At 34.1% G+C, this 22631-nt stretch overlaps 1 protein-coding gene across 1 annotated transcript in view; it reads left to right on the top strand.

Annotated features, from left to right (window-relative positions):
• Window positions 1-22631, top strand: part of LOC125656040 (uncharacterized) — a 189938-nt gene that overhangs the window by 15804 nt on the left and 151503 nt on the right. Inside the window, exons 4-6 of the mRNA XM_056143735.1 lie at window positions 3142-3403; window positions 3898-4005; window positions 5797-5926. Of these exons, the coding sequence (XP_055999710.1) occupies window positions 3142-3403; window positions 3898-4005; window positions 5797-5926 (500 nt within the window). The remainder of the gene's footprint in view (window positions 1-3141; window positions 3404-3897; window positions 4006-5796; window positions 5927-22631) is intronic.

The following is a 22631-nucleotide window of genomic DNA, read 5'->3' as shown; positions in this document are numbered from 1 at the left end:
ATCAAAACGTTCTCGTTCTAGCTGAATAGATTACATGATACAAATCAATGTGGGTTTAGGAGTTTATTCTTCTTCAAAGTAGGCCACTACAACTTGAATGCACTTCTGTTATTGATCTGTGCACACCCGGAGCATGTGACCCAAGCCATCACGCGATATGTTCCGTTGTACACTGTTAACAATAGTACCAAGATCTTTCTCTCTCAGCAGGTTATCCTTCAAAACTGGATATAGCCAGAAGTCACAAATTGACAACTCTGGACTGTAAAGGGATGGGCTAGGATTTCTATATCCAGTGTTTCCATTATGACCATCACAACCGGACTCTTATGGCCAGATGCATTGTCCTGGTGCAGAATGAATCCAGTTTGGATCAGATCTGGCGCTTTCACTTTACATTAATTTGATTTAATGGCAGGTGTATTGTAGTCTCCAGTAGCTGAATATTAAGGATGCGATTGTAGTTAAGAGTAATTCCGCTGATATCGCAGAAAATAATGAACACGGCCTTCCCCACAGACTTCGTTACACGTGTTTTCAATGGGGATGGAGAGGATGGATGCTTCCAAATTGAACTTTGTTATTTACTTTCTGGTTCATAGAAATGTACCCATGTTTCGTCACATGTTATAATTCTATTTATGAACATTTGTTTCTTGTTTTGCATACATATTGACGTAAGACTAGCAAACATTGTACAATTCGCCGCATTCGAAGTTTACTGGTAAAAATCTTCTGTACATATTAAGATCATTAACTTTTTCTCTAATAGTGACTTATCGATATTTGATTACAAACTGTTCAACCTGAGACAAATTCCTTTCCATACTAACATTCACTGGGCACCCATAACGAACACCATCCTAAACCGTCTTTCTTTCCTTACTGAAGCGCTTCATACAATGACAAAGAGTCAGTGTTCGCTATTTTTGATAACTAGACCAGGAAGTGGAGTTAATCAATCAGAAGGGTGAACTTTTCGATAAAGAACGCCCTCACGTTCTTTACGTGTTGGTTTCATACATGACGTTGACGAGACAACAAGACAGCAATACGGATTTAGATACATACTATGAGGTTGTTTCAAAAATACATTTTCAAAAACCACCAACAACAATTTGTTAGAGTCATTTGCAAACATAGAATCAGAAGGATAAACCATACGTAGTCATAATTCTTTCGCCAAAATCTCGACATGAGCAACACAAACCCCGGTTCTTTTGGATATGATTTTAAAAACAAAGGTAATTCAACATCTCTGTAGATATTGGCACATATATATACATACAGAAAACAATAACTCCCCACCGCTATAGCATTGAGCCCATGCATAAGTCAACGCATGTGACATTTCACGAACTGTAAGTGATGTTTTTCTCTGAATGAAAACTTTTCAAAGGCAAGAAACAAACAGCAAACCTCGTTTGTATGCAAGCACAATGAAATGTGAAATGTGAAATGTGTATGGTTTAGTGCTAAATGTTATATGCACATGTTGTAATGTTTTGTCGCTATACTATGACAGGTTATGTTTCTATGCTTTGTTGTAATTCTTACACTCATGGTTTTGTGTTATGTTATATTTATATGCTTTGTTGTCATTTCTTCGCTTATAGTTTAGAGCTATGTTATGTTTCTATGCTTTATTGTAACTTTTACACTGATGGTTTAAAGCTATGTTATGTTTCTATGTTTTGTTGTTATTTTTACACTAATGAGTTTGAGCTAGTTTACGTTTCTATGCTTTGTTGTAACTTTTACACGAATGAGTTTGAGCTATGTTATGTTTCTATGTTTTGTTGTTATTTTTACACTTATGGGTTAGAGCTATGTTATGTTTCTATGCTTTGTTGTCATTTTTACACTTATGGTTTAGAACTATGTTATGCGTTTGTTTTGATATTATGTCGTTAATCTGCTTGTATGTTAGATTGCGTTCTTATGTGTTGTTGTAAATTTATAGTTTGTTGTAGCATTATTGTGTATGCTGTCATGTTATGTTTATGCTGCAGTTATACATCTGTAACGTTACTGTGCGTGAAGTACTGCATAACACTCATAACGTCCATGCTCACTTCTCTGAATCTGTGCCCCTAGATTTTTTAAAATAACCTTATTTACACAAATGACGTTAAGTACAAAGCCGTCTGAATACATAAGGTAAGGGCAAACAAATCTTCTGTTTGATTAAGTTAAACGAGCCAACTACGAGTTTTCTTCCCTTAATAAAATATTTAACAAACACTATGGCATGATGTTTCTATATTAGCGTAGATTGAAAACTGTGCAAGGCATATCCCCTCTGATGAATGTTATGCCACCATAAGGATTAAAAGTTTAACAAGGGTAGGCATATGAAAATCTTCATTTTTTACGGTAGGTCACAGAAGGGATTATAATTTCATTTAGAAATATTTTACATCTGTACATCTGTCAAAATCTTCGTTTGGGATCCACTAGGGCAAATGTTTGTTAAACTCGTTTGTAAATGCCCAATGAAGCATGCAGTCATGTTTGTTTAAACTGAGTCATCCGGAAAAGGATAGGGGAAACTAGTTGAAATCGTATTGGATGAAATAGATAATATTATCCTTTATAATGAGAAGACTGAATTGATATGCAAACACACTTCTGTCATATTGGTTTCATTTTCGTTTTAACATATCGATACATAAAAGTTCCAAAGCAGTTAATGTATAGAATATAAAGATAACTGCTCAAGTGAACATGTTGTCCTATGTTTGAATATTCCCAAACTGCAGGAGGGGGGGCTTCGTGGCCGAGTGGTTAGAGCATCGCGCTCAAAAGCACGCAGCCTCTCACCTTTGTCGGCGCGGGTTCAAATCCCGCTCGTGCCGGTAAGTGAGGAAGTTTCCCAGTTTACTTTCGGAAGCTCGGTGGTCTCTTCCCAGACACATTGTATCTGGGTTCTCTCTCCCACCAATAAAAACTGAGCGCCACCAGATAACTGAAATATTGTTGAGTGTGGCGGAAAACATCAATCAGTCAATCGACCAATCAATCAATCAATCCCAAACTTGGTCGTGTGAAACATAGCTAAACCATTCTTAGCAACACGTTAATACACCATAAGTACACAGACAAGCATACATAATTTACAATAATGTTTCTTTTTTGTAGGTTATTTTAGCTCTCATAATCACCTTCGAAGGGAATTTTGTACACAATATAGAACTGCCGGCATCTGCGTGCAAAGAATCGATATCTACAGTACAATCAGTTTATGCCTGTCCAATGAACAAAAAGGAACATGATGCAGCTTCAACGAGGAAATCTTGCCAAAACATCCCTAATATGTGTAAATCTATTGAGTACCACTGCGTCATCAATGAGTGGCTGAATGGAACAGTTGAAGTCTGTGCAACACGAATATATATTCATGGTAGGGCTCTACCTTAAGGACAATTGACATAAACAAAAATGAATACTTCAATTGATATCCCACCTCTGGTGTGTCCAGGGGTCCGTGTTTGCCCAACTATCTATTTTGTATTGCTTGTAGGAGTTATGAGATTGATCACTGTTCGTTATCTTTACCTTGCATGTATCAAACGAAACAAGGGACGGAAAACCTTTTCATCAATGCGTGTAGCGTGTAGTTTTTTCCGTCCAATGTTTTCTTTGATAGATGCATCAAACAAAGAATTATAAGTTTCATTTCTTAAATACTTTTCCCCATTGTTTTAATCATGGGAATAAATTCCATGCCATACTTTAAAAAATATTTTCATCATTCTTTAATTTTTTTGTATCAAGTGTCGTTAAGGGTTTTAGTTTTATTTTTATTAAAGTTTTCTATTTTTCAAATTTTCATACCAATATAGATTTAACAAACGAATATCAGAAATATTTTGTAATATTTGTATCTCTTTGCAGCAAGAACGTGTGCAGTGTTTATAGCAGAATTGCAGAGTATCCGTGCTAGTTTTTCAACAAATTGCAAGACGTGTCCACACGTTTACAATTCTTCTGAAACTTATAAATGTATGTTCTGCTATCTATAAATTGTATTAGGGTACAGTAATATATCGGCACTCAAAGATTTATTAGCTCAGGAATTTTACTCAAGAGGATTTTTTTTTTTTGTAAAATAAATTTATACAGCGTTCTTATATTTCTTTTGAAATTGCCTTTATTTCCGTCCTCGACAATGGATGGATGTATTTTGCAAACTAGTTCGATCCGATATTTTAATACCACCCGTCCGCGTAATAATTACCAAATATGGCGCGTCGTCAAGATCAAAAACTGTATTGTTGTTCTGTTTAAAGCAAACATATTTTAGTACTTAAATATATCTTATATTACTTTTAAAATATAAAGCGATACAAATATAAACAATGCAATGTCTTTTAGTGTTGTTTTATTGTGTGACGAAAGTAACAATCTGTGCAGAAAATATTTGCATAACCCGCTAATGCGAACTATGATTTCTTTGTGCAATGCTTACTATCATCACTGGGTAAAACAAGAAAACATTGTTTTAATAAAATATATGTCTGTATATGTAGTATTCATTTGTTACATTAATATACAAAACTAAAATTACTTAATTTCTTAGGAAGTTTTTGGGAGGTCACAGTGTCGGACACCGTTTGAAAGTAGGGATCCCTACAAATACATAACGTGTAAACGAATCTATCGGTAGCCTAGAAACGAAAGCTGGCTTTTCATTTTTATGATAACAAATCTACAGCAATTCGATTAGCTATGTCTAGTTGTGAAGCACGATTCTGCTTGAAATTTCCCAACGTAACGTTATAAACTTCTATACCCCCCACTCATTTCAAATGTGCATTTAGGTACGAGCACTCTATTTCCGAATGATAAGAGCAAAAGTCCTCATGATACACTTTGGATAAATTCAGCATAACCCAAGAATACTGTTTCTGTACCATTGCGTCATTATTATATCATGTTGGCTGGCTAGTGCCATGTTGAAAATTTCCTGGTCATCTGAAGTGGGTGTATAAGCACTGAAGAACCATTCTAAAAACTTTAGGGTTCATCTGATTCGATTACATGTTTGACTCACTTAATACCTCAGTGACGTAAAATGAATACGTCATGTACATATGTAGAATATTTACTTGAAAAATAGATATGTTATATTTGTACCTGCTGCAGCAATCATAAAGACTGGCAACATCTTATATCTCCACCTCAGCGAAATACTAAAATATTTGTTATTTTACTATCATTTGAAAAATTCTTATGTTTTCTTGTGTTAAGCGACTGAAAGGTATGGCTGTTTTGGCGATCATTCAGCATGGTATCCCAAATACTGACATGTTTTTAAGTATTTGAAAGTAACAGTATTTGCATTGACCTATGCGATGTATTAAATTTATACTGATCGCAGTAGCCTAGGAGGTATATGTAGGTAACTTGCATGCGGGGGTTCCGAGTTCTTAACATACACAGTGACTGTTTCTTCCTGGGGGTTCCGAGTTCTTAACATAGAAAATAACTGTTTCTTCGCTAAGCGTTCGGCATCAGAAACCTTTCGGGTATGATCTTAAAAACAGAGGTCCAGTATGATAATTTCTAAAAGGAACTTAAAACAATAAATACTAGTATGTGATATTCTATTTATTGGTATTTGCAGGTTTGCTAATCATATATTTATTTACGGTTGTGACAAAGTGTGCATATCAAAGTGCTGTACCCTTTTACATCATTTAAATCCCTGAAAAACAAATGAAAACCTCTCGATGTTCTGCCTGATTGTTTTTTGCAATAACGTAACTTGTATTGGTTTCGTTTGACATGCAGATCCTGAATGCTATGATGAAGTAAGAGGATCGTTAACCTCAGTGCACCCGTCGACTACGACGACGACAGAGAGGACACTCTACCTCAACACTACACCTCATCTTAACGGCACACATACCCCAACTGAAAGGTAATGTTTAGTTAAAGAAAAAGGACAAAATATACAATAAAATATGCAAGGCTATTAACAAAGTTTTTAACAGTAATGTGAATAGAAGACAGGAGCAAACATTGACATCAAACACTATTATCTACATCATCTCCTGATATATTTTGTTATCTGAGCTCTATATACATATATCTTTATTATGCATACTTTTACATGTTTACTATTTGTACAATGGCTCGCGGGGTCCTGGAATGTCCATAAATAATCCGTATCTATATAACAAACACTTTAATAACGAATACACACTTATAGCAAAGTGATATTTATTCCTTTATGAGAGGAAATAACGACAGTTTTATAGGATAGGGCGAAGTTTGGTAATAACGAAGTTATTTTCCTGATCCTGGAGGCTCGATCAAAACGTGTTTACTGTATTTGGAAGTCTCAAACCGTACAGAGGGTTATTTCAAAATGAAACCTTTGATAAGAAATAGTACATGTAGGTTTATCAATAATTTTTATATATCATATATATATCTTAGAGAGGATTATCTCGGAGTGAAACCTCTCAACTTTTTTCTATTTACAATAATTTGAAAATTAGATTTATTTCTTTGAGCAGGTTATTTCACAATGAAGCCTGTCACGAAAAAGTATTGTGATATTTGAAAATTACGTTGTGGAGAGGGTTGCTTCAGAATGAAGCTTATAATAGGAAAATAGTGTCAATGTCTTTAAAAATTGCATTTCTTTATCACACAGGAATGCTTCAGAAAAAAAAAACCAACATCTTGTTACAAGAAATATAGTGCTATTTCATAATGGAGACTGTCATGAAAAAGTATTGTGATATCTACATGTGAAATCGTTTAAAATTACATCGTAGAGAGGGTTGCCTCAGAATGAAGCCTATAAGAGGAAGATATAGTGTCGATGTGTTATGTTAACATGTTAAAAATTGCATTTCTTTATTACACAAGAATGCCTCAGAAAAAATACAACATCTTGCTATAGGAAATACAGTGTCGATGTGTTACTGTGTATATAAACGTGTTTAAAAAGTTCATTTCTCAGGAATGCCTCAGGAAAAATACAACATCTTGCTATAGGAAATATAGTGCTATTGAAAAACAACTGAAAGTGAGAGTTTTTTCTTAGAGGTGACATTTATCCAGTTGATGATGACGGTAACAGTAAAACAACAGTAGTATATGTGGTAGCAGTTGTCTCAGTACTGATATATCTAGTGACATATTACATCTGGATCAGGAGGATATATTCTAGAAGTATGTTTCTTTATATCAATATTTAACCCATTCAGTATTTACTGTAGTTAATTTGATTGGTGTAGAGATTATGTTCACTTAAAATTGTAATTAAAGAATACAAACAGTATTATGGATGCAAGTTTACACTTGATGACGTTATGTCGGAAAATGACGTATTCCCATCACAATGCAGTTCATTAGGTACTGATAGTTAAAAATCAATAGCTATTTGATTCATCATATGATCTGCTTTCACATATAAGTACCGCTACGCGAGGAACCATTAAAATAAACCATGCTAGTTCCGCAAATGCCACTTAATAAGTACACCTGAACTAGTATTCAAATAAATTTATCAGATCGACTTCAAAGGTGATCAGTGATTTTAAAGAGGATTCATATTTTATTTAACACCCCCGCACACAATTCGGAAGACAAGTCTCTATGCATTAACTTGTTGCAAATAAGTAGGGGGTGCTATATAGAAGTAACGATTACAAATGATATCCAATTTATGTTGCATGTCAAACTAAAAACATCCGAAATATATAGAACATGACCTGATACCGATAGTGAAAATATCCTTGCAAACTTTTGTAGAACTTTGCAATTGCATTGATAGAGCATATACATACACTTACATTATTAGTTGCTTCAATCTGCATACTGGTTGTTCCACCGAAATATCGATTACTTCTTCACCGTACTATTGATAATCTACTATTTATTTGCAATATAATGAATGATACGAGATCAGGTACCGTTATCATCTCCGTTCACATGTTACCTGTGAAAAAAATTCGGGCTAACAGGAAGCGCTTCATAAAGCGGTATCCTTTTAATTATTTGCCCTACTTTCCTGGTAATTTTAAAGCGTAATTCGAAACGGGAGCATATATTATTTTATTTAAAAATGTCATTAGAGAGAATATTCAATTATGTTATACATAATGTGCTGTTTAATTGTTTTATATTAATGTGAGGCGCTGTATATATTACATATTATAATGAATGAGATCAGCCTTCCATAACTTTGACGTTATATTGACGCTACATTGAAGAAAGTGAGAATAAAATACCCTAATTTTGAAGACATGATATTTGAATACTATCAAACATATAAAGAAAAGATAAACGATTGCAAATAGCACAAATCCTGAGTAATATTTCATATTAAAATCAATCATTTTTAAGACTAGGCCATATCTGGTGGTTTGTGGGTCAAATCCTTTATTTTCTCTTTCTACTTGCCCCAGCAATTAAATTGATGGTCATAAAACGTTACTAGTATATGATTGTGTTTATAGAATTTTAAGATGTACTTGTGCAGGTAAAAAAATATTTCTTTAGAAAAACGTGTACCAGTCCGGACCTTTAACAAACAATATAAAATAACTTATAAACAAAAGTATATTATTCAAATCAGGTCGTTGCCTTCTGAAAGAAGAAGGAGTTCACCTTGTTTTTATTTTTATGCCTCCGTCGTCAGATTATGTTATGACGCTGTCCATGCGTCTGTCTGGCTGACTGGCTGTCCGTCCGAGGTAATGTTTTCCGGATTTTTGTCCATAACGGATGCATGTACAAGTTTGAAATTTGGTCACAATTTCTTTCTCAAGAAGCGGAAGAGGGAGTTTGCATTTTAGTTGGATTTGTGCACCTTAACCTACTCTAGGACTATAAGTATGTCAAATAGTTTTGTGCACTGTTTTTCGTTCTGGATACAGATATCGCCCTGAAATTTAGTCATAAGCTTCCTCTCAGAGGAATACAAGTTCACTTTGCATTTCAACTGGTTTTCAACTGTCCGTCCATGATCTACATTAGAACTAAAAGTAGTTCAAACAGTTTCACGGACTTGTTTCATTACGGATGCAAATGTTGCCCTGACATTTAGTCACAAGCTTCCTCGCGGAGGAATACAAGTTCAGTTAGTATTTCAGCTAGATTGGTGCACCATGACCTACTTTGGGGTAGAAGTAGGTCAAACAGTTTAGTTTTCCAGATTTATTTTCTTTATGGATACAGGTATTGCCCTGAGCTTTTGTCACAACCTCCCTCCCAGACAAATACATAATCAGTTCACATTTCAACTTAATTGGTGCACCATGACTTGCTTTAGGGCTAAAAAGTAGGTCAAATAGTTTCCTGGAATTTTTCTGATCATAAATACAGATATTGCACTGACGTTTTGTAACAACCCCCCTCTCAAAGAAATACATAATCAGTCCTCTTGTCAGATAGATTGGTGTACCAAGACCTACTTTTACAGGTTGAATTTCACTTTCCGACGGGCGTATGTTGTACCGTTTGCAGTACTCTTGTTACCAATCTGATTAAATTCAGCTACTCGATCTGCTTCTTTATTTTTTTTGTCGCTACTCGTGTAGCGACAAAAAACAAAATAAAGGAGCGGATCAAGGAGCTGATTTTAATCAGATCGGCTTGTTACATGAATGGAAGCAAGTGTGGAAGTGGTGTTTTACTTTATTGTGAAAGACTCAAAGCGTTTGAACAAATTTCAAGATCGATGGACTTGGTATAAAATATAAAATATGTTTTGAAGTTTTGATACAGTTGGAATTTTTTTCTCAAGTAAGCATTGTGGACCAAGGACCTCTTTATTAAAAGTACATGAATGACCTATTCATTGACACACCCTGAAAAAGGGGGGGGGGACCTGCGCAATCCAAAAATTTGAATAGAGGGACTCGGTGCCACAATTTCCAAATAAGAGCTTCTCGATCTTGTACATGCCCTCTCCCCTTTAACTAACCCACACACACCAACATTCAATCACGCACGCATTGATTCAACAGTCTTATTTATTCTTTCTTAAAGCCTGAAAGCATTGTTCCCTCATACCTGTATCAAATTTCATTAAACAGAACTGGAGTAATTTTTGTCGACAAAGTTGCCAGTGAATTTATCTTCGTTTACTAATTCTTTAAAATGAGATATCCAGAACTGCGCATTATGACTTCTCAAATACGACCACTAGGCCTCTATCCTCTGATTATAGTTACTTAAACCATACAAAAACGTCGATTAGAGAACTCATCCTGATGTTCGTATCGTAACAATTTCTGCATATTTTCAACATGACATTGCTGAGATGAAATAACTTGCTCTTACAGCAGGGTCACTATTTGTTGCAAACGCCTCCAGCCATATCACGTATCTAGAGTACTCATCAATGCATCCATTAATGCAGATACCCAAGGGTTTTAGTTTGTCGTAAGAGTATATATGCCACGTGAAGTCCGGACCAGGATTTGTATAAACACACCGTCTTAGTATCCCTCTAATACGAAGTTGCACACCTAACGGATCAATTATCTGAAGCAGAAATCGAACAGTTTCTTGTGTCATGGTATACCCAGACATTGAAGATGCATTAATCCATATCCATGAAGTTTGTTTGATGTCTCCACTTTTCCTGCTATGAATAAAGTCACTTTAAGCAAATGCTTTCTTCTAAACACTTGAGCGGAAGAAAAGACTCTTTTAAGTGTTCCCTTGCTTATCACAATGCTCTTAAACTCTGCCAAATAATGTAAAATTTCACCTTGATTCAATCCCCCAAAAATGGTAGAACTGTACCTTTTCCAGTAACTCCAACTTTATCTTATGTTTCTTCCATATTTTCAACAACAACACATTTAGTATTTCGTCTGAACGAATTCTATTTCGTCCGAACAAATTCCTCATTTGTCCGAACAAATTGCTAATTCGTCCGAACAAATTCCTAATTCTTCCGAACAAATTTCTATTTCGTCCGAACAAATTGGTAATTCGTCCGAAGGAATTACTAATTTGTTTGAACAATTTGCTCATTCCTCCGAACGAATACTATATTTTTTAATTTGGCCTTTCTACGCCGCCGTAGTTTTTCAATTACAAAATTATGGTTTGGATAAATATTTTAATTTTAGGGGGCGAGTACAGAGATCTTGGGCAAATGACCATGTTTCAGAATCATGGCAAACTGAAGGACTTGAATACCAAACCTTTAATATTGTGGTTCAATGGAAGGTGAAGATAACGAACAGTGAGCAATCTCATAACTCCTATAAGCAATACAAAATAGAGAGTTGGGCAAACAAGAACTCATGGACACACCAGAGGTAGGATCAGATGCCCAGCAGGAATAAGCATCCCCTGTCGACCGGTCACACCCGCTGTGAGCCCTGTATTCTGATCAGATTATGGCAAACGCCCATCTATAACTTACCTTTGTGATATATATGTTATATTTCCCCGTTTTAAAGTTAAGATCAGGGGAAATATTGTTTTTAAAAGTTACTTTGGCATTTGTTGAATGACCTTGGCCCAGTCCGCAAACACATCGTGTGACCTGAAAGAATGACTGTGACTGATATGTCCTCTACCCTTTGTATTTTGCAATAAGGATAAGGCACAGAAAAGAGTGAAACAATTCTGAAAGTGTTATGTATGACTTTCGACGTTTATTGCAAGACAATGGCAATGAATATTATCTTGACACCTGACTCAGTGATTGATTCAAAGTTACCTCAATTTTGTTGCATGCCTACATATGTTTATCGACATCTTTTGGTTTCGTTTTAGCAGAAGGAACGCCACTGACAGAATTACCTGTATAAGGTATATGCAATAACATAGGTATTTGTGCAGATAATAGTGCACTCACTATCATTGTATTTACCTGATAGAAACTCTTAACTGAGCTTTTCTGATCACATTATCTCTGTCATCTGTCTATTTTCCGTAATTTGTCGTGTACTGTCAGTGTGCTTAACATTTTCGACTTTTTACTTTGAACCCCTTATCCAAAGTTAACCACATTTAACATAAATCATCTTTGTATAAAGGAGCTTGATGCTCTTGAAATGAAAGACCGTGTCCACTCTCAATTTAAAAGTAAAAAAAAAATGGCATAACTTGTGTAAAAGCTTCCTTATAAAATCAAGATCATTGTTCCTGGAATCAAAGTGGGTCCAACCAAAAATTCAGGAAATAGGAAACCATTGTAAAATCTCAAGAAGTAGACGAATAGAATTTGCAAAAACCATACCGTGTAAATTCCGGTTTCTTCTCATCATGTCATACAGGAAGGTTGGGGTCATAGTAATGATTCAAGGATTTACATAGGGATATATAGGAAAATTCTTTTTAAATCTGAACATCTGCAAGATTATGATATGCCAAATTAGTATGCAAGCATCCAGGTGTAGTGCAGTTTCAAGTTTCTTCACGCCATGACTACAGAGTCTAGACCACAAAGGGGGTTTAAAGTTTTATATAGAAATATATGAAAAAGGGAAGATAGTGAAGTGATCAATTTGATAATTCTTATAAAGAACACAGTATGAAGATAGGGCAAACACGGATCCCTGGTCCCACCCGATGTGTGATCAGGTGCTATCAGGTGCCTATGAGGAGTAAGCATTCGCTATTGACCAGTCACACCTACCGTGTAGTATACGGTATATTTTCAAATCGCCTTTTTAAGAATATTAGGGTCATGCTATGTCAAATTTTGAATATGCAAGCATCATCATTTCATTTAAACTCACGCTTGTTCATGTCTAAATACCATGATTTTCTGGGAAGATGATGGAACCGTAACTAAAAAGGTAGAGGGATTCACGCATAGGCAAACCATAAGGTGAAGATAAAAACAGTGATACATCTCATAACTCCTGTAAAGAATGCAAAATAGAGAGTTTACTAAAGACCCACCCCTGGATATACCAGAGATGGGATCAGGAGTCTAAGAGGAGTAAGCATCCCCTGTCGACTAGACACATTCGCCGTGATCCCTATATCCCGATCATGTAGACAGAGTAATCCGTAGTCAAATTCAATTTGCGAAGGACGGTCTAATAATAGGTAGGAAACACATCAGACATCATTGGAAGCAATGATAGGTTGTATTGCAAACTAGATATTGCCAAATCATAACGACCATAGAATTTGCAAAATGCCGACTTTAAACGAGACTGTTGAAACCCTTGTAAAATCAACGATTTGAAAACCAATCACATGCAGAACAAGCTCTTGCGCATCGATCCAATTGAGAGATATAAACAAGATATGCAGGTGATAATGGAATATTGCTACATAGATATAAGAATTTGACGATGGAGAAGCAAACTTCATCATGTTTGTCATAAAGTCGAGTCGTTAGTTTGCCGTGAATATTCATTTTCATTAAAATATATAAATATGAAAATATGAAGCAGATATGGACGACTCTGTGGTGTTTTTTATTTCGGGTTCACTGGGATATATCGAATATATATTTGAATAAAAATGATGATTGTAAATAGAGGAAACGTTGTCGATGTATCTAAATGTTGAGTTGAAAACGACAGGAAGAGATTTTTCTTTTCATGTATACACAGGCAAAACTATAAATGGAAAATATTCTGAAGAGTCACAGATGTACAGATCTGAAGGGGACAATACATCCGATTGATATGCGAATATCTTAATGTAATGACACCCAAAGCTAAGATACAGACCATGACGCGTACTATTACACCACTTGAACAGAACTGTGCGAAACAATTCTTGCACGGAAAAATGGACGCATTGCAGGGAACGTTGAACTGCCTGTACGGAACGGTTTGCATGGAACGCTTCACACGAAATGCTGACCACTTTGCGAACGGTTTGCACGACACGGTAGTCGTGGCCTGCACGCTTTGTGAAAGGCTTGCACGAAACAGTAGACATGAACTGCACGCCTCGGTTTTGGTTCTTCCTGGGAGAAGTTTAAACACGAAATAATTTCAATGGTAACTTTAGTGTTATCAAAAAGGTTGACAAAGAAATGATAATGACCCATTTTAAAATAATTGTTGATGTCGGACGCGGTAAATTGTTCCTTTCTAATCATCAATTAATATAAAAGAAACAACAACAAACCATTGAATTAATCAAAACTATATATTTTACTGATTATGATAGACCAGCCTGCAAAAATTCAAAATGATAGCAATTTGTAGTGTACATTGTAAGCTGACCTTGTCCTGGGATGGAAATAAAGATATAGCAATATTTCAACCTATACAAGTTTTATTTTTTGCACTTATTGTATTTTAAAACAACATCCCTTCCCCATTGTGGCTGTTGTTTGTCTTGGCAACAAGGCAATGAGTAAAATGTTTAAGTTTTACATTAAAATTTTACCATGAAAATGCCACCTGTGTATTGACACCCACATGGTATAGGCCAAGAACACATCATTGCCTGATATTATATCATAAAATCAAGCAACAAATTTAGCAGATCTTTCTCATTTCGGTTGACGGCAATTAGACGATTTGCAATCACCCTCAAACATCAATCATTAAAATGTCAATTTTCAATTAAACAAAAAAACATATGACTATGATTCCGGTGAGCGGCAATCAAAGTATTTCATATATATATATATATATATATATATATATATATATATATATATATATATATATATATGACCAAATTGTCACCAAATAATTCAATACATAAAATAATGTCCAATCAAATCATTCAATGTCCATTCACAGGAACCAGACACGCATTCTTCCACATGGCGAAAATGGTTACAGTATTAACCATTGAAGCCACCGCCATCAAGGGGGGGGGGGGGGGCTAGCTCCTGGAGCCAATACCTTGCCACAAAATACCCCGTCCAAATTCTAGTATAGCTTTGGTTACACTTGCCATCCATTAGTTATAAATTGTTCTAACCCTGCACGAATATTGTTGAGAAAAATGTCATTGCCTATATTTGATATATGGACCCCATCTGCCTCAAAAAGATTTGTGTTTTCATGTTTGATATCAAAATAGTTGATATAACACCCCCCATTCCTCTGACGTAGGGGGCCATAATTTGCTAAGGTTTAGGGAATCCTGGAAATCCTCAAAGCATCTTAGTCCCAGATTGTATGTTTCCTGAGTATTTTGGGCTATTGCTAGATGTAACAAATTGTTTACTTCATTTCTAACATCAACTGCTGAAATTCTACTGATATTTTTTCTAGATTGGTAAAGTTGGCTACTAGTAACCAGCTACTAGTAACTGGCTACTTAAAAAGAGAAAAGTTCGCTACTAGTAGCCAGCTACTTGAACCAGGAAAAGTTAGCTACTAGTAGGGGTGAAACGATGCATCGCGATTCGGCTGAATCGCGATGTAGTGGTCTCTATTCAATGTTCGATTTATTCGGGGTCTGTTTCGGTTCGATACGGTTCTAAAATCATAGCACACACTGCTCTTGATAACACAGTTTCTGATTAGCCAATGGAATTGAAAATTGCCCAATCAACATATGAGTAAACTTTGCTGTATCAAAATGGACGCCGTCGAGTTGAAAAATGCACCCCCAATGTATAAATCCTGGGTATGGCGACATTTCGGCTTTAGAACAAGTGATAAGAGTGTTGCTGTATGTTAAACGGTTTTACATTATGTAGAATTTATTTGCAGAGAGCAATAAATACAACGAAACATTAAACATCTTAGCATTATAAAGAATTTGGTACATGCTATTGTATCCAATCGAAAATCATCGAATCGAGACTACAGTATCGAAAATCGAATCGAATCGAGAAGGTACTGTATCGTTTCACCCCTAGCTACTAGTAGCCAGTTACTAGTAGCCAGCTACTAAAAGTAAGAAAAGTTAGCTACTCGTAGCCAGCTACTACAAAATATAAAAGTTATAATTACTGAGAGCTCGCTGCCAGATAAAGGTTAATGAGTTTGAAAATTATTATCTATCAGATTTATTTCTAAAGAGGACGAGGAGTCGTATGAAATTTCATGCTCAATTATCCCCAATTACATAACATTGCAATGCAAAATACGAATAAACTTTTTCAACTGAGTGTTTACTTTAAAAGGGATACTGATTGAATTCAGACCTTCAATCATTTGATATACCATCCATTTTGAGATGTCTGCTACTTTTACAATTTGATTCGAGTTACCCTGAAATTTCAACATAAGTGTGAATACCGTAAGAAACTTTATGTTTGACTTTATGTTTGTATTAGATATCTGACGAATTTACGACTATACATATGCCAAGAAATGATAAATGGTGTTTTGGTATGCCACGAATTTTCAGGTATAGCTCTTTAGGAAATCAGTTACTTATACATTTTGATTATCGGTACAACGAAATTTCAAGATCCGTGTCAATACCATTAGGAACTCCGTGTTTATATCATATATTTAACTAACTTATAACGATACGTATGGCGAGTAGTGAGATTGGGTATCGTGATATATCATCAATTTTCAGATACCACGCTTAAGGAAGTCAGCTACATATACCTTTTGATGGCAGGTAAACTGAAATTTCAAGTTTTTCGCAAATATCTTAAGGAACTCTGAGTTCGTATTAGATATCTGACTAATTTACAATTATCAAAGTGAAGAAGAGTGATATTAGATATCTTGACATGCCATAAATTTCCAGATATCACGCTTAAGGAAGTTAGCTACTTATACCTTTTGATCCCAGGTATCCTGAAATTTCAAGTTTTTCAAAATATCTTAAAGAACTCTGTATTTGTATTATATATGTGACTAATTTACAACTACCCACGTGAAGAGGTGTTATATTAGGTATCTTGATATGCCAACAATTTTCGGATATCATACTTAACGAAGTCAGCTACTTATACCTTTTGATTCCTGCTAACCTGAAATTTCAAGTTTTTCATAAATATCTTAAAGAACTCCTTGTTTGTATTAGATATCTGACTAATTTACAACTATCCATGTGAAGTGGAGTGGTATTAAGTATCTTGATATGCCATCAATTTTCAGATATCACCCTTAAGGAAGTCAGCTACTTATACCTTTTGATTGCAAGTAACATGAAATATCAAGTTTTCAACCAATACTTTAAGGAACTCCGTCTTTGTTTTAAATATCTTGTTAATTTACCAATGCACATATGACAAAATCTGATATTAGGTATATTGACATGCCATCAATTTTTACATATCATGCTTAAGGAAGTCAGCTACTTATACCTTTTGATTCCTGGTAACCTGAAATTTCAAGTTTTTCATAAATATCTTAAAGAACTCTGTATTTGTATTAGATATCTGACTAATTTACAACTATCTACGTGACGAAGTATGATATTAGGTATCTTGATATGTCAACAATTTTCGGATATCATACTTAACGAAGTCAGCTACTGATACCTTTTGATTCCTGCTAACCTGAAATTTCAAGTTTTTCATAAATATCTTAAAGAACTCCTTGTTTGTATTAGATATCTGACTAATTTACAACTATCCATGTGAAGTGGAATGGTACTAGGTATCTTGATATGCCATCAATTTTCAGATATCACCCTTAAGGAAAACAGCTACTTATACCTTTTGATTGCAAGTAACATGAAATTTCAAGTTTTCTACCAATATTTTAAGGAACTCTGAGTTTGTATTAGATATCTGACTAGTTTACAGTTATCAAAGTAAAGAAGAGTGATATTAGATATCTTGACATGCCATAAGTTTCCAGATATCACGCTTAAGGAAGTCAGCTACTTATACCTTTTGATTCCTGGTAACCTGAAATTTCAAGTTTTTCATAAATATCTTAAAGAATTCTGTGTTTGTATTAGATATTTGACTAGTTAACAACTATCCATGTGAAGTTGAGTGGTACTAGGTATCTTGATATACCATCAATTTTCAGGTTTCACCCTTAAGGAAGTCAGCTACTTATACCTTTTGATTGCAGGTAACCTGAAAATTAAAGTTTTTACAAAATATTTTAAGGAACTCCGTCTTTGTTTTAAATATCTGGTTAATTTACCAATGCACATATGACAAAATCTGATATTAGGTATCTTGAAATGCCATCAATTTTCAGATATCACCCTTAAGGAAGTCAGCTACTTATACCTTTTGATTCCCAGTAAAATGAAATTCCAAGTTTTATCAAATATTTTAAGGAACTCCTTGTTTGTATTAGATATCTGACTAATTTACAATTATTAAAGTGAAGAAGAGCGATATTAGATATATTGACATGCCATAAATTTCCAGATATCAACCTTAAGGAAGTCAGCTACTTATACATTTTGATTCCTGGTAACCTGCAATTTCAAGTTTTTCATAAATATCTTAAATAACTCATTGTTTGTATTAGATATCTGACTAATTTACAACTATCTACGTGAAGAAGTATGATATTAGGTATCTTGATATGCCAACAATTTTCGGATATCATACTTAACGAAGTCAGCTACTGATACCTTTTGATTCCTGCTAACCTGAAATTTCAAGTTTTTCATAAATATCTTAAAGAACTCCTTGTTTGTATTAGATATCTGACTAATTTACAACTATCCATGTGAAGTGGAATGGTACTAGGTATCTTGATATGCCATCAATTTTCAAATATCACCCTTAAGGAAAACAGCTACTTATACCTTTTGATTGCAAGTAACATGAAATGTCAAGTTTTCTACCAATATTTTAAGGAACTCTGAGTTTGTATTAGATATCTGACTAGTTTACAATTATCAAAGTAAAGAAGAGTGATATTAGATATCTTGACATGCCATAAGTTTCCAGATATCACGCTTAACGATGTCAGCTACTTATACCTTTTGATTGCAAGTAACCTGAAATTTCAAGCTTTTCATAAATATCTTAAAGAACTTTGAGTTTGTATTAGATATCTGTCTAATTTACAACTATCCATGTGAAGTGGAATGGAATTAAGTATCTTGATATGCCTTCAATTTTCATATATCACCCTAAAGGAAGTCAGCTACTTATACCTTTTGATTGCAAGTAACATGAAATTTCAAGTTTACTACCAATATTTTAAGGAACTCTGAGTTTGTATTAGATATCTGACTAATTAACAATCATCAAAGTGAAGAAGAGTGATATTAGGTATCTTGATAAGCCATAAGTTTCCAGATATCACGCTTAAGGAAGTCAGTTACTTACACCTTTTGATTGCAAGTAACATGAAATTTCAAGTTTACTACCAATATTTTAAGGAACTCTGAGTTTGTATTAGATATCTGACTAATTAACAATCATCAAAGTGAAGAAGAGTGATATTAGGTATCTTGATATGCCATAAGTTTCCAGATATCACGCTTAAGGAAGTCAGCTACTTATACCTTTTGATTCCTGGTAACCTGAAATTTTAAGTTTTTCATAAATATCTTAAAGAACTCTGTGTTTGTATTAGATATCTGATTAGTTTACAACTAACCATGTGAAGTGGAGTGATACTAGGTATCTTGATATGCCATCAATTTTCAGATATCACCCTCAAGGAAGTCAGCTACTTATACCTTTTGATTGCATGTAACCTGAAAATTAAAGTTTTTAGAAAATATTTTAAGGAACTCCGTCTTTGTTTTAAACATCTGGTTAATTTACCAATGCACTTCTGATAAAATCTATAATTAGGTATCCTGAAATGCTATCAATTTTTAGATATCACGCTTAAGGAAATCAGCTACTTATACCTTTTGATTCGTGGTAAAATGAAATTTCAAGTTTTTCATAAATATCTTAAAGAAATCCTTGTTTGTATTATATATCTGACTAATTTACAACTATCTACGTGAAGAAATATGATATTAGGTATCTTGATATGACAACAATTTTCGGATATCATACTTAACGATGTCAGCTACTTATACCTTTTGATTGCAAGTAACCTGAAATTTCAAGCTTTTTCATAAATATCTTAAAGAACTTTGAGTTTGTATTAGATATCTGTCTAATTTACAACTATCCATGTGAAGTGGAATGGAATTAAGTATCTTGATATGCCTTCAATTTTCAGATATCACCCTAAAGGAAGTCAGCTACCTATTCCTTTTGATTGCAAAGTAACATGAAATTTCAAGTTTTCTACCAATATTTTAAGGAACTCCGTCTTTGTTTTAAATATCTTGTTAATTTACCAATGCACATATGACAAAATCTGACATTAGGTATCTTGATATGCCTTCAATTTTTAGATATCATGCTTAAGGAAGTCAGCTACTTATACCTTTTCATTCCTGGTAACCTCAAATTTCAAGTTTGTCATAAATATCTTAAGGAACTCCGAGTTTGTATTAGATATCTGACTAAATTACAACTATCTACGTGAAGTTGAGTGGTATTAGGTATCTTGATATGCCAACAATTTTCGGATATCATACTTAACGAAAACAGCTACTGATACCTTTTAATTCCTGATAACCTGAAATTTCAAGTTTTTCATAAATATCTTAAAGAACTCCTTGTTTGTATTAGATATCTGACTAATTTACAACTATCTACGTGACGAAGTATGATATTAGGTATCTTGATATGCCAACAATTTTCCGATATCATACTTAACGAAGTCAGCTACTTATACTTTTTGATTGCAGGTAACCTGAAATTTCAAGCTTTTCATAAATATCTTAAAGAACTTTGAGTTTGTATTAGATATCTGTCTAATTTACAACTATCCATGTGAAGTGGAATGGTATTAAATATCTTGCTATGCCATCAATTTTCAGATATCACCCTAAAGGAAGTTAGCTACATATACCTTTTGATGGCAGATAAACTGAAAATTCCATATATCACGCTTAAGGAAGTCAGCTAGTTATACTTTTTGATTCCTGGTAACCTGAAATGTCAAGTTTTTCAGAGATATCTTAAAGAACTCTGTGTTTGTATTAGGTATATGAAAAGTTTGCAATTATCCATGTGAAGAAGGGTGATATTAGGTATCTTGATATGCCATCAAATTTTAGATCTCACGCTTAAAGAAATCAGTTACTTATGCCTTTTGATTGCAGGTAAACTGAAATTTAAAGTAATTGTGAAATATTTTAATAATCTCCGTGTTTGTTTTAGATATCTGATTAATTTACCAATGCACACATGACAAAATATGATGTTAGGTATCTTGATATGCCACCAATTTTCAGATATCACGCTTAAGGAAGTCAGCTATATATATCTTTTGATGGCAGGTAAACTGAAATTTCAAATATCTTAAGGAACTCTGAGTTTGTATTAGATATCTGACTAATTTACAATTATCAAAGTGAAGAAGAGTGATATTAGGTATCTTGACATGCCATACATTTCCAGATATCACGCTCAAGGAAGTCAGCTACTTATTTCTTTTGATTCCTGGTATCCTGAAATTTCAAGTTTTTCATAAATATCTTGAAGAACTCCTTGTTTGTATTAGATATCTGACTAATATTAGGTTTTCCGTACACATCTTAAGGAACTCTGCATTTGTATTAGATATATCATTAATTTACCATCTCACATGTGAGAAGGAGTGATAATACGTATTTTATTATGCCATCAATTTTCAGATATCACGTTTAAGGAAGTCAGCTACTTATACCTTTTGATTCCAGATAACCTGAAATTTCACGTTTTTCATAAATATCTTAAGGAACTCTGTGTTTGTATTAGATATCTGAATAACTTACAAATATACACGTGAAGAGGAATATTAGGTATATTGATATGCCATCAATTTTCAGATATCAACCAAAAGGAATTCAGCTACTTATACCTTTTGATTCCGTGTAGCATAACATTTCAGGCTTTTCGCAAATATCTTAAGAAACTCTGTCTTTGTATTATAAATATCATTAATTTACCATCTTACATACGACAAGGAGTGAGATTAAGTATCTTAATTTGCCACCAATGTTCAGATATCATGCTTAAGGAAATCAGCTACTTATACCTTTTGATTCCAAGAAGCATAAACTTTAAAGATTTTAGCAAATATTCTAAGGAAGTCTGTGTTTGTATTAGATATCGTATTAATATACCAGTGCACATATGACAAGGAGTTACATTAGGTATCTTGATATGCCATCAATTTTGAGATATCACGCTTAAGGAAGTCAGCTACTTATACCTTTTGATTGCAAGTAACCTAAAATTTCAAATTTTTCGTTAATATCTTAAGGAACTCTGCGTTTGTATTCGATATCTGATTAAGTTCCAACTATACAAATGAAGAGGAGTGATATTAGGGATCTGGATATGCCATCAATTTTCAGATATCACCCTTAAGGAAGTCAGCTACTTATACCTTTGAATTCCCCGAAACCTGAAATTTCAACTTTTTCATAAATATCTTAAGTAATTATGCTTTTGTATTAGATATCTGACTAACTTACAACTATCCACATGAAGAGGAGTGATATTAGGTATCTTGATATACAATTAATTTTCAGATATCACCCTTAAGGAAGTCAGCTACTTATACTTTTTGATTCTAAGTAACCTGAAATTTGAAGTTTTTCGTAAATATCTTGAGGAACTCTCCATTTGTATTAGATATCTGACTAACTTACAACCATCCACGTGAAGAGGAGTGATATTAGGTATCTTGATACCTATTATCATACTTCTTTAGGTGAATAGTAGTTTACTAGTCAGATATCTAACAGAAACACAG

Source organism: Ostrea edulis, chromosome 7, assembly GCF_947568905.1.
Source record: "Ostrea edulis chromosome 7, xbOstEdul1.1, whole genome shotgun sequence".
Taxonomy (NCBI): Eukaryota; Metazoa; Mollusca; class Bivalvia; order Ostreida; family Ostreidae; genus Ostrea; species Ostrea edulis.
Note: the sequence above shows the minus strand (reverse complement) of the source record. Positions and strands in the feature narration are given on the sequence as shown.